Source organism: Chenopodium quinoa, unplaced genomic scaffold, assembly GCF_001683475.1.
Source record: "Chenopodium quinoa cultivar QQ74 unplaced genomic scaffold, ASM168347v1, whole genome shotgun sequence".
NCBI classification, from domain to species: Eukaryota; Viridiplantae; Streptophyta; class Magnoliopsida; order Caryophyllales; family Amaranthaceae; genus Chenopodium; species Chenopodium quinoa.
Window position 1 is genome coordinate 1 of NW_018743198.1, and position 13,196 is coordinate 13,196.

Consider the following 13,196-nt stretch of genomic DNA (forward strand, 5'->3'; position numbering starts at 1 on the left):
TTGTCTTGTGTACACCCCCACATACCCCGGGGGTGGACGGTGGATTCTATCGGAGGCCGTGGGCATTCGGCACCAATACCCATCGGCTTCAAGGATGCCGTAATGCAACTCAATTTGCTCGGCAAACCGGTACTGATCAGCATTCTCCACCCACCATGAGTAGGGGCGGTTCTTTATCATGGCCGAAGCTACTTCGGCATCCTCCCACTCTGAAAACCCTGGGAGGATATCCCAAAGGACAGCGGGAATTTCATCATCCCGTCCTGAAGCGCTCACCCCCTCAGCCCTCTGAGGAGGAGCCGAAGAAATGGGAGTCGCCCTAACCCCTTCAGCAGGGTCAGACTCTGTCCTTCGTCCATTCCAGGTCCCAATCCTGTCCCTGGGATCGGGGATTAGCCTTGCTCTTCTTGGAGCACGGGCTCCACCTCTAACTCCCCTCACCATTGACGAATTTCGAAGGAAAAAGTCGAAAAAGGGGAAAGAGTGCAAAGTCGAAGAAAAATGAAATAAAATCAAAGGAATTTACCTTGATCTGAAGCAAAAGTCGCCGATTTACGAATTGGTAGTGACAAGTCTCAGCTTCTAAGCTTAATGCTCGGGGAATTTGCGAAGTTTTGATGCGGGCTCTTGAGCGTTCTTGAGAATTCTGGGTTTGTGTTGATGAATGAGTGGGGAGAGAAGACGCGCCTCTATTTATATCTCCAGAAATGGGAATTCAAGGAGTCTGCGTTTCAATTTCTCTCAAGCACCCCACTAAGTAACCGTTAAACACACGACCTTGCAGTTAAATCGCCCACTACCCGTCCAACTTCCGCAATTATCCACATTAACTGTTGTTATCTCATTAATCATGGGTTAATTATGGTTTAAATTCACATTTTTGGATTAACAAATCATTCACTTCCCTCCTTTTCTGATTAAATCAAACCCGACCCGTCATCCTTCCAAATCGGGTCTGGGGGGCAAGTTGTTTGGGTCCAATTTAGTCCAATTGGGCCTGGTCACTGAATGATCCAATTAAAAGCCCAAGGTTAAGGTTCAACTCTCCAAATGTGCTAAAGTCAAAAATCAACATCCTCAAAGCCATGTCAAGGTCAGCCAACGGCCCAATCAGCTTGGCCCAGCCCAATTGACTTCCGGGCCCAATCCGCCTCCTTCATTAGCCAAGGTATAAAAGCCAACAATTTGGTCAATTCTTGGTAAGACAATAAAGCCTCAAGCAACTAAACTCTTGCACAGCTTTCTCTCTCTAATATACTGACTTAAGCATCGGAGGGGCCTTCCTCGGCGTCCCCCTTGAGGCTAGTTTACGTGTATTTGTTGTGCAGGAAACCCTCGGCTCCTGCGTCGTTCGGACCGAGACCAAGTTCCCTCAAGATAAAAGGATCTTCCGAGATTCGATTGTTTTCATCCGAAACAATATATATTATCAGTTCATCAAAAAAAAACTTTGTATGATGCTTTGCTTAGTTTCATGCATGTTTCTCTAGGTGTTGAATACTTGTAATGATAATTAAAATAATAAGAACATAGGAAAATATAACTACTAGTGGAAGGATAAGAGAGGAAGCTAAGGGGCAGCCCAAGAAAAAAAAAAGTACTTTGAAGCTATATTGTTACTGGAACTTTTTATATGATTAGAATCAAATCATATCACCTTATGAAAGGTGTTAAATCTGTCCTTTAGAGCTTGTTCACATTTACTGAACTGATTGGAGTTGAATTGAATTGAACTGATTGGAGCTGAATTGAACTGAACTGAACTGAACTGAGCTGAGCTGAAATGAATATTTATGAGAGAGGGAAATTAGAAGCTGAGTTGAACTGAACTGAAATTAAGTAAATGTGAACAAACCCTAACTCTACAATATAGTGTGGCTCAACATTTTGAACAACCACTAATTTAACTATGGTAAAATTTTATAACAAGTCGAGTTTGACAGTCAGATACATATATACTCATAGGTGTATATATATATATATATATGCAAGTAAGTATTATCCACTATCAGGTATGAGTAATACTACCCAATACCACAATATAATTTTTTTTTTTTTTCTTTTTTCCATTTCCTCTTCATCTTCTTCCTCCCTTAAATCCTTTACCCACCTCCATAGATAGTTTCCATTGCCGGCCAAACCTCTGCCCACCACACCTTCACCTCCTACAGCAAGAAACCCACTCCAACAGCTACTACCTTGCAACTACCTCCGTTAAAAATCAACGGAAATCACCCAAAAAAACATAAACCAAAAACGAGAGACACAAACTTATGGCTTTAGCCATTAAAATCGGTGAGTTTTATGCCGAAAATCGTTGAGTTCTGTCGCAATTGATGATGGTAGCCATTAAAATCGGTGAGCTCTATGCTGGAAATCGTTGAGTGCGGTCGAATTTGACGATGGTACCTGTTTGTCGATGCTCAGTTATTACTGATTTCTGTACTGTTATTATTAGTTTGTGTACTGTTAATCTTGGGTTGTATACTGTTATTCTTAATTTGTATACGGTTATTGAGCGGAGAGAGACTAAATTTTTACAACATGGGTAAGTTTTACGCAATATTACATTTTTGCCCCTGGTATGGGCCCAACGAGCCCATACCTGGTAGTGGTCTATCACTACTCCCATATAAAGTCCTTGTCTACAAATGCAACCAAGCAAATTGTCAACACTAGCAAAAAATCAGGCCAAGATAAAAGATAATCATCTTCTCATATTGCTTGAATGCTATTGTGTTGATAAAGACTCAACCTCTCACTATCGAAAATGATTCAAATGTGATACATGGGGCCAATAGTTTCAACAGGTGAAGCTTAGCTAGCTACATTTTTTCTCAAAGAAAGATACACGAATACAATTAATCCATCCCCTCAACTTTAAGACCTAGTCTATTAAAAAGTCTATTTGCTGGTGTCTATATGTGCTGTGAGGTGTGTGATAGAGTATAAAACATATTCTTGGGCCTCAATCATCAGGTTAAACTTTTGGTTGAGTTGGTCCTTTAATATGGTATCGGAGCCAACGTGACATAGAGGTCACGTTTTCAAATCTCATCTGCCCCTTCTTTAAAGTGGAATTAATTTGCATCATGGGGTTATTTCATTAGTATTACAGAGGTTACTTGGTCAATGTAATAGAGATTAGTCACTCAATGTTGAAGGGGTTAGATTACTCAATCAATATTATAGGGTTGCTCGATAGTGTTATAGGAGTTACTTTATTCTTTAACAAGCAGACACACGATGTGGCTAGCTGCACACAAGACGGGTTGCATATACACATTTATTTTATTTTATTTTTATTAATGATTGTGCATTTGTTGCCCATTAAAAATTAAGATTAGTTAGTTGTATGGTTACATGATACATGAATGTCTCAACTTATAAGCAAAAACTCATATTCTCAAACAACAATGATGTGGGCGGGATTTGATAAATAGTTTATTTTGCTTAGTGGTTAGTTGGTTACCACCCAAAGATAATTGTAGCTAAGTCAGTTGGCATATGTGTCCGATTTCAACTATAATTAAACAATTACAACTATCATGCAAACTGCAAACCTTGGTTAAGGGAATTATTCTGATGTAGGGAAGTTGCCTATTTTGTATGGTGGGCGGTTAGTGAGGAATCTGTCAATGTGTAAGAATAATTTGGCCCTAAACCTCCTCTCTTCACAAAAAAGAATTCAGATTGGTATATTCTTCTTCTTTTTTTTTTTTACTTGTGAAATTTATAGTACTATCTTTGCCTTTAAATCTTGTGGTAGCTCTTCATTGTTCTGCATTGCAGTCTTAAACAAGTGTATTGTTGACTGAAGCTGTTAGCATCATTACCATGAGTGAAACTTGTATGACAGGAGAGATTGTGAAGGAGATTAGCCTGAAGGATATCTCTAAGAAACTCGAAGAATTCGCTCAGGCACGAGACTGGGAGAAGTATCATAGTCCTAGGAACTTACTTCTTGCTATGGTAAGTTTTTTTTTTTTTTTTTTTTTTTTTTTTTTTTTTTTTTTTTTTTTTTTTTTATTTATCATAAGCCAAGTTTGTACTAGCTGTCTAGTTCATTCTGTTTATGTATTTCATCGTAATTGTTTGTGGTAGAACAAGATTAATATGTTATCGTGATTAAGTTTTCTTTATCATTTGATGCCAAGAATTTAGGTTGTTAAGAGTCTTATAGCTTATATACATTTTCTGAAAGATAGAAAATTTCCAAATGATATGCAGGGGCTAGTTTTGTCAGTGGTTTCAGAGATGCTCTTCTAAAATGCATAGCTTTCAATTATGTAAAGCTGAACACTTGTTCAATTTCATAGAATCAATCTTTTCTTATTCTTTCTTTCTTTCTTTCTTTTGTTTTCTAACTTTTATTTGTATTACTAGTCTTTTTCGATATTACTTGCAACACCTCTTACTTGCTGATTTATTAGGTTCAAATTTTAGCTGGTTGAGTTTTTTCTGGTATCCTTATGTTGTCTAACTGTTTAGCTCCCGTTCTTCTGATAAGAAATAGTTCGTTAATTATGATCCATAATTCATTACCCTAAGGAACCTTTTAGCAGGTTCATCCTCTAATGTCGGTGACAGTGTAGGAAGATTTTCATCACAACAAATTTAAGGTACAAATGGTGTACGTGCAGGTCACTGTTGTAGCGCGACACCTAGAAGCAGGACCTAGCTAGCTAGATGCTATACGAGTATATGTGGTTGATTGTGATGCCTCGTCATACAATTACCTTTGAAGGCTTTGATGAGGTGAAGTTTCAGGTGACTAGATTGATGGTGATGTTTACATGATTCTTTCCGGTTGAGTAGTTGGTACAAATATTAGTGACTAGTGGGGGTTCAGAATAATTGATATATTCTGAGGTGACACTTCCTGAATTAGCAGATGAGAATATTTTCTAACATGAAGATTATAAAGATGCCTTGTCATTTGAAATCGTTTGATTAAAGATACCATGTTAAAATAAACATTTTTCATATCAGGAATTTGTTTGTTGATGCTCTTAGTTTCCGTTCTCATCTTTATGTCTATATGCTTTACACTTGTAGGTGGGTGAAGTTGGAGAGCTGTCCGAGATATTCCAATGGAAAGGAGAGGTGGCAAAAGGGTTACCAAATTGGGAGGACTCAGACAAGGAGCATCTGGGTGAAGAGTTATCTGATGTGCTGCTATATCTCATCAGACTGTCTGATATCTGTGGCATAGACCTTGCTGATGCTGCTCTGAAGAAAATGGTAAAAAACGCGGTTAAATACCCTGTCAATGGGCTTTAAGGCTGTTGCATTTTCTGTTATAGATCAACCAATTAAGTCATCTATCAAAGTGAGCAAATGGTGTAGTTGAGGAAATGCAACAATTTTATAAAGCAATTTTCTTGGTGTTTAATTTCTGTTTGCTATAGTCGAGCTTGAGTTATATTTGCTCAATCGTGTTTTCAAATGTACAAGTTTTAGACTGAAAAGATGGTCTAAGTATCGAGTATGGAAAAGAAAACAATTGTATCATATAATGGAATTGAACATGATGCAATAGATTGGGCTTGTTTGAAGAGTATTTAAAGCATTTGATTTTACTTTAATCTTTGAGATACTTGAGAACAGTGTGGCTTTAGTGTGCAGGGAAGAAATGTTTATTGCATAAAAATGTTGTAAACAAGTGCAACTTCCCCTATGAATCAAGGAAAATATTAACAATGGTCAGCAAATGTAAGAATCAACAACTAAAAATCAAATCAACTTATTCTTGCTACTCGCAATACTTTGTACTCCGTACTCCATACTCCGTATGTAATATGTATTATTATTTGGTCTAACATGAGATAAGTTGTGTATTAGTACCAAAATAAAGCTTATTTGGTACCAAACTAAGATAACCTCGTACTGTGTTTAAAAAAAAAATGATAACCAGGTGCTAAAAATCTAAAATATAAATCTAACGTAACCCAAAATAAATTTTGTAAACGTATTACAATTAGAAATTACCGAATTAAGCAATGGATAATTGGACATCCTTTGTTCTCCATATGTGTATTATTCAAATCTGAAGTGAAATACGTACTATAGTAAATAATTGGAAGTTATCCGGTAAAAAGCGGGCGTAATTTAGTACTCGTACCCGAAATAAAATGCTGAGATCGACTCTTTCCCCCCATTTCTCCAAAGCTTAGCTTATTGGAAGGCAAATAACACCAGTTGCACTTACAAGAGAGATAAACAGGTAATCACCCTTTTCATTTTATCACCCACATAAATCTTTCCCTTAAATTTAGATCGATCAACATTTGAATCAAATCCCCAGCATTTTAATTTCATATTTCTTGGTACAATTTGATTAATTTATGCTTCATTGATCATCATAGATTTTGGAATCCGATTCTCTAAAACCCCCTTTTCATTTCCTTCGATTCTTTGCTTTCTATTTTATTTTTACGTAATTAGATCACCTCTGCTTCAATTCTACGCTTTCTGCTGAAAAGGGTACTTCTATATTCCTTTCTTTATACTAAATTTTGAATTTTAAAAAAAAATAATCTTTAGTTATAAGTTTGATTGCTGCAAATTTTGTTGGATCTGATCAGATTGTTGTTGTTAGTGGTATGTTTGTTTTTTTTTTATGACATTTTGTTGGATTTTGTTTATAAAGTTTGTAATTTATGTGTTTAAGCTTCATTTTGATTGTTTAATTGTTTCATGGTGTAAATAAATGTGTGAATGCAAAATGCTATACTGAAGTATGTTTGATGTATTGATGATGTCTATTAGTGTTACCTGATTAGCTTATCTCTGCGAATTGCAATCTGAAAAATGAGAATTAATGTGCGAAAGTGGTTCATTTTTGGCCTAATTTGACATTAATAGGTAGCAAATCTTGATGCTATAAGATTGAGTTTGTATTGATATGAATGGGTTTGTGTATGATTAATGAAATATTCTTGTAGTTTGACACTTATAAACTTTGACTATTAAGAGTCTTATCAGAGTTTTTGCCAATTTTTACCTTTAGATTTCGATAGTATAATAATGTGTTGGTTGAAAAAAATCGTTTGATCAATAATGTGCTTAAAGTCATTTCTTGGAAAAGTTGAAGTTTTTATGATTGGCTGGTTATCTATGCCGATACAAATATAATATTGCCTGTAATTTGCTGCTTTCTGAGTTGTTGATCAATTTGAACATTTTTATAAACGAAAAGCCATTGGTTTTTTGGGCGTTGAGAGAGCCACAAAGGTCAATGTTATAAACTTCACTTGAATTCAAAGTTCTTGTTGTTTGCTTGTTGCATTGCTGTGTTGGACATAATTGTGCTGTGTAGACTCTTGGTTTCAATACTAAGTTTGGGCTTGTTATTATACTCGTTGCCTCGTTGGTGTAAAAATGCATTTGTACACTAAAAAATAGAATAAATAAGAGAGTACTTTTCAGAAGAGAAATCTCCAAACCTAACTTTACACCTCTCTGTAGTGCTTGTCTCAGGCCTAATTAATGTGGCCTCGTTGTGCTTTAGAATTCATATCTGGTATGCTGATATCTTTAATAATGTGTTATGTAATTGTTTGGTGCAGTTAGGGACAATATGGAAGGAACTCAAGGAAGTGTCTTTACCCCAGCTTTGGAAGGAATTAAGCTGGTCAAGTCCGAGGATGGAGAAATGTTGACCAGGCCTTTCTTGGATGCATGCAAGCACATTCTGCCTGTCATAGGTCCGTCAATGTAGTGTCTGGTGTTTATTGTAGTTTTTCTACTAGCTTTTAAGCCCAATAGCCCATGCAATTTGCATGGGCTATAATAGGTGATATAAGATACTTATATGACACTAAAGTCTTTATAATGATTATATTCTAAAACTTGAAGTTAAGTATATTATTATAAAGAGTCAATATTGTGATTCCTGATTGTATCCCTGCCATATCCACCTCATTTTTTTATTACTCTTATTCAAATTATATTGTGTACAGGATATAGTTTTATTACCTCTAATTTTATAGGGGAAGTAGCTGTCGCATAGTCCCAACCTCATACATTTCTGGTTATGACTTCACAATATTAGGAAGTTTATGAACTTAGTTTGGACATGAGATATAATTGTTACTTCTTTATCAGTAGCTTTCTATTTGGTAGTTTATGGACTGCTCTTTGTTGATTATGATCACTCGGGTAAGGTTTTAGCTATTAAGGAAGACATTGTTTATTACTTCTGAGTTCTGATTACATTACCTGCTCAGTGAATTAGAGTGAGGGAAGATCCCCCCCCCCCTTCCTCTCTTCTTCCCCTCATGTCTGCAATGTTTGGCTGATATAAGCGTTCTTATTTTTATAATTTGCCCGATGCAGACAAATTTGGTGCTGCAATGACACTTGTAAAATCTGATATTGGTGGAAATATTACGGTAAGCTACTTTCCTTCTCAAAATTCTTATGTGCATACTCTTTTCTTTTTTTTTTGGCCCATTTTGCGGTTTATTATTGGGTTGTGGGTTTGGGGGGGGGGGGGGGTAGGAATCTACATTTGTAACTCTGTCCCGTGATGCTTCCTTCTTGGATATCTTCTATGAGCCTTCTAGTAGGATTATGGAAAAAGTCTCCTACTTGTATTTTGGTTATCTTCGTTTTTCTATTTTTGTTTTAAGCCTTTCTCTACAGAAAAATGCATGATCACAAGGGAAACACCTCCTATTGAAACTTTTCCTGATTTGAATCATGTGATCTCTAAGCCAAGTTGAAATTGACAAAATTTTGGATGCCTCTATATCTTTCTTAATTTGGCATTGATCAGAAATATTATTGCAGAGATTGGAAAACAAGTACAAACTCAGATCCAGAAAAATTTAAGTATTTGTATAGTATGGTACAAGTGGAGGTTGAAAGTAAGACAGCTAAAGGATCATCCAGCTGTACCAACGGCCTGCTTTGGCTAACAAGGTAGATCATAGTACGATTTCATGTTTGTCTTTCTGTATAATTTGTTGCCTCTTATTGTGAAGGCAGGTTAATACTTACTTGGTAGTCCACTTCCAAGTGACAAGAGTTGATCATTACGACCGACTTGTTACTTTTGAGTTTTTGTGTTGAGATTGTGGAGAGGCATTGACAATTAGCATCCTTCTCCTTTTACTTTTCTCACTCCTATCATGATCTATGGATTCCTAATCTCTATATCATAACCTTCTGTCTGACCCAGCATGTGATGAATACTGGAGTTATGTGATCATGAATGGGATAAACTTCCTTTTATCAAAGTATTTTCTCTGTTTTTGCAATTGGTAGTGCATGACATTTTGTATTTACTTTGTAGAGCTATGGATTTCTTGGTGGAATTATTCCGCAATTTGCTTGAGCACCCAGACTGGTCAATGTCTCAAGCTTGTACCGACTCCTATGGCAAGACCTTGAAGAAATGGCATGGGTGGCTTGCCAGTTCAAGCTTCTCTGTAAGTCTTTCCACTTCCAGTTAATAGAGTTCCGTGCCCTTTTATGTGGAGTATTCCTAAAATTGCCTAAGTATGTTTTCTCTTGATTGGATGGAGTGTGTTCATTGTTTGGTGAAATATATACATAATTTATACTCCATTCAATTAAGCCAATTGATAAGCTTCTTTAACATGTACCCATTGCGTGGCATTGTCTATCTATCTTCATTCCAATTGTATGTACAAAGTATTTAGGCAGTTACCCCATTGTTGAACTTTGCTGACTCATAGATAACGCAAAATCTGCTGTAATGATACCCAGGCTGTAGTGTCAAAGGTGTTTTCCGTATAATTTTCACGGAGTATGAACTGTTCTTGCAGATTGCAATGAAGTTAGCTCCAGATAGGAACAAGTTTATGGAGGTGCTTGGGGGCGATGCTGTCAAGTGCGACATTGAGCAGTTTTTGACCACCTTCAATCCCCTGCTTCAGCAAAACCACAAGTTTTTGGTAAGATGAACTTAAAATAATCAATGATAAATGTGTGTGAAACTTTGAATGTCTTTACCAGTCGTTCTCACTAATCATTTTTTTTATCGATGTTATTTAACAATGTTGCATAGAGAAGTAGAAGTACCCAAGTTTTACCTCTTCCCAGTCTTAAAACCCACAACTTTTCTTCACTTAATTAATTTTATTTCTCCAACCATGCCAAAGTAGTCTTTCATTTATAAAATTAGTTGAGGTACAGTTAAGGTATACGAAACATGGAAAAGTATAAATTTCAATTTACTAAGGATGAGTTTGGTTGGGGGTATTAATCAAAGGAAATGGAAATCAATTGCCCTAATTCCTGTTATTGTTGTTTGTTTGGCATGTTTTTTCATTCTTTTTACCCTTTCCATTACCCCAAATCCTTCCAACTTCATTCTCCACCCCCCTAGACTTTTTCATTCCTTTTCCTTAACCACCGTAACACCCAGCCACCGCCATCCTACCCTAACCCCACCACCTACCACCATCGCCGCACCTCCACTGTCCCTCGTCGGATCTCCCCCGCCCATCGCCGGAGCTCCCCCTTCCCTCGCCGAAGATATCCTCCCTGAAAAACTCCCCCACTCTCTCAAAAACCCCTAAAAACTCACCTCTCCTTCCCCTTAAAACAGCCAAACATCCTCTTGCCACCATCGAAACCCTATCTAGGTTTCGAGGTGGGGAGGAGGGCCGACCAGCTGTTTTACGGGGAAGTGGGTGAGTTTTTAGGGTTTTGCTGGAGGTGGGTGGGGGGGGGGGGGGCGGTTTCGGGGGAGGGGATTTTTGGCGAGGGTTGGGGAGCTCCGGCAATAGGAGGCGTGTGGGCGGGAAGGGGCGGCGAGTGGTGGGGGAGGGCGGTGAGTGGTATGGTGGCTGGATGGTTGGTGGAGAAGGTAGATAATAGGTCTTGTGTGGTGGTGGAAGTGGTAGTTTGTTTCCCTTTGTTATTCAAAACAAACAACATAACAAACTTGGGGGTTTTTCATTGAATTTCTTTTCTTTCCCTTTGTTCATTCCATTCTGATTACCCCGTGCGAACCAAACGACCCCTAAATTTTATAATGTGGTATCATTTTTTGAGGCGTCCAAAAATACAACCATGGCTTATAATTTTGGGACAGGGTGAGTATGCTACAGGTTGGTGTTGCCTTCACAAGCTATTAGATTTTTTTTTAGCTCTGATTGAAAATGTAATGTGTAGCAGGAAACACATACGTAGTACTTCGTTTTTTGTCTTCCACTTAAATGTGGTAACTTTTGCGACTTATGCTTGGAATACTAGTTATATGGCTTGTAATCTCGTATCTTGTTTTGTTGATTTTATGCATCAACTTACCATGCTCTTTATTCTGTTGCTCGTTTTTCCTCCTCGTGTTTCAGGCTAGTGTGGGCTTGGATGACATGAAAGCTTCTTAATGCACAAAGGAAGTTACATTTGAGTTTTAAGTTAGAATTGCACACTTTGAGGATATGCAGACCAGATACTAAAATTCCTTGTTTTCTGTCTATCCTTTTAGGAGGACATAATACCGAGTACACTTGTTCTCAAATATACGAATTACAAAGTATTAGTTACAGAGCCTTAGTGCCTGTTTTTCTGACAATGTAATGTTACCCATCAACATTGTTAATCCTGGTTTAAGTCATTGCATCTTGTCTTCTGAACCTGTTTTTGATAGTAGTCTAGTCTGTGCATCTTCTTGAAAGTGCATGATTGTGCTCTGGTAGTCCCAACTTCAACCCCCTCCAATTTTGTGACCAGATACTAAATTTTGTGAAAGTTACCTCACTTCTCAAAACATAAAAGTTAAGTCTACCCTATTCTCTTTGTTTCGCATTAGTTGCAACACTTTTCATTTTCGGCCGTTTTATGTTTGTTGCAAAACTATTATATTTGAAAAGGATCTACCATTATTTTATAATCTATCTCTCCCACTCACCCCATTTTCACAAATATTTTATTATTTCTCTTTCCTACCAACCCCACTCACACTACTTTTTTTTAATATAATTTTTATCTTTTATTAACAATATTTTTATATTATAAAGCTATAAGATTAGTCTATAAGTTTCTTAAACTATAAGTCAAGCCTACTGTTGCAACTAATGCGAAGCGGAGGGAGTAGTAGAACAGAGCAGATTTCAGCGGGACGGAGTAGAGCAGATTTCAACAGGACGGAGTAGAGCATAACAAAATAGCTCAAAAAAATAGGGCCTTAAAGTTAATCCAAGTTATAGTATTATTCTGCATGACAGATTCATTGTGATTATAAAATGGAGTACGCATTAATTCAAAGGATAAGATAACTAATTAAATACCGGATTTGTTAATACCAAGTAGGTTTGGTTTTTTTTTTTTTTTTTTTTGTGTGTGCGCGCGCGCAAATATGCACATATCGTTTGGTCATCATCTTTTGGAATTTCTAATCTATGCTTGTGTCACATAAAAGAATCAAATAAGCATATTCACTTAATTAAAATTTACATAAAGTCTTATATGTGGTTAGTCACACCGTGTGGGCGTGTGGCAGGGGTTACTTCGTAGTGTAATAGGGACAATTAATGGTTTGTGGAGGCGGGTGTATCATGTGCATGGTACATCTGTTCCACAAAAAAAAAAAAAAAAAAAAAACGGAAAGAACATTGTATAGAGATGTAAAGAACATTTAATTAAAGTGGAAAGAACATTTAGTTAAAGTGAAAAGAACATGTTATAAAATTGTAATTATTAAAGAACATATATCTAAAGTGAAAAGAACATAGTGTTAAAATGTAATGAACGTGATAATTTTTTTAGCGTTTATTTTAAAAGAACATGAGAGATATTAAAAAAAAAAAGGAATTATCATTGGTACACCCCAAGTTTGGGCTTTTATCAATGATACACCTGCTTAACTTTTAACTATCCGTGGTAAACCTATATTTTCAACACTTACCTACAGTAAGCATTCCGTTAATTATACATTAGCATATAGGTTAATGACGTACAATTTTGATCAATTTTAACTCCCTCCTTTTTTTTCCCTCCTATATTTAAAGTAACCCATCCATCCACCTCTGTCACTATAAATGGAGAAGAAAAAGAAGATGAAAGCTACATAAATCAGAGCAAATGAGGAGGCTTCATTTATATAATGACAAATGAGGAGGCTTCGTTATATAATGACAAAGGTGGGTTACTTTACATAAGAAGAGGGAAAATAAGGAGGGGAAAAAAGAAGAGAGTTAAAATGGTCAAAAACTCAA

General features: G+C 36.7%; 2 protein-coding genes across 3 annotated transcripts; both read left to right on the forward strand.

The window, feature by feature from the left end:
* Positions 1-3,163: 3,163 nt before the first annotated feature.
* On the forward strand, positions 3,164-5,588 carry LOC110733248 (dCTP pyrophosphatase 1-like). 2 transcript variants are annotated; one of them, XM_021913265.1, is made up of 3 exons: positions 3,838-3,972; positions 4,644-4,770; positions 5,059-5,588. In XM_021913265.1, exons 2-3 carry the CDS (start codon positions 4,690-4,692, stop codon positions 5,281-5,283), a joined length of 306 nt encoding a protein of 101 aa, XP_021768957.1. In that variant the 5' UTR covers positions 3,838-3,972; positions 4,644-4,689; the 3' UTR covers positions 5,284-5,588. The 2 variants fall into 2 exon arrangements, with proteins under 2 accessions (XP_021768956.1, XP_021768957.1); XM_021913264.1 differs by lacking the exon at positions 4,644-4,770 and having other exon boundaries at positions 3,164-3,972.
* A 746-nt stretch (positions 5,589-6,334) lies between these two features.
* Positions 6,335-11,615, forward strand: LOC110733247 (glycolipid transfer protein 1-like). The gene is given in 8 exon segments (XM_021913263.1): positions 6,335-6,486; positions 7,572-7,709; positions 8,341-8,396; positions 8,797-8,817; positions 8,819-8,928; positions 9,302-9,437; positions 9,798-9,926; positions 11,331-11,615. Coding segments are annotated over 7 exon segments (615 nt in total). The 5' UTR covers positions 6,335-6,486; positions 7,572-7,582; the 3' UTR covers positions 11,367-11,615.
* Positions 11,616-13,196: the final 1,581 nt, after the last annotated feature.

Coding starts and splice junctions, on each gene's coding strand:
- LOC110733248 (XM_021913264.1), top strand. CDS start 3,838: ATGAGTGAAACTTGTATGACAGGAGAGATTGTGAAGGAGATTAGCCTG. Junction 3,973..5,058: donor GGAACTTACTTCTTGCTATG/GTAAGTTTTTTT, acceptor TTACACTTGTAG/GTGGGTGAAGTTGGAGAGCT.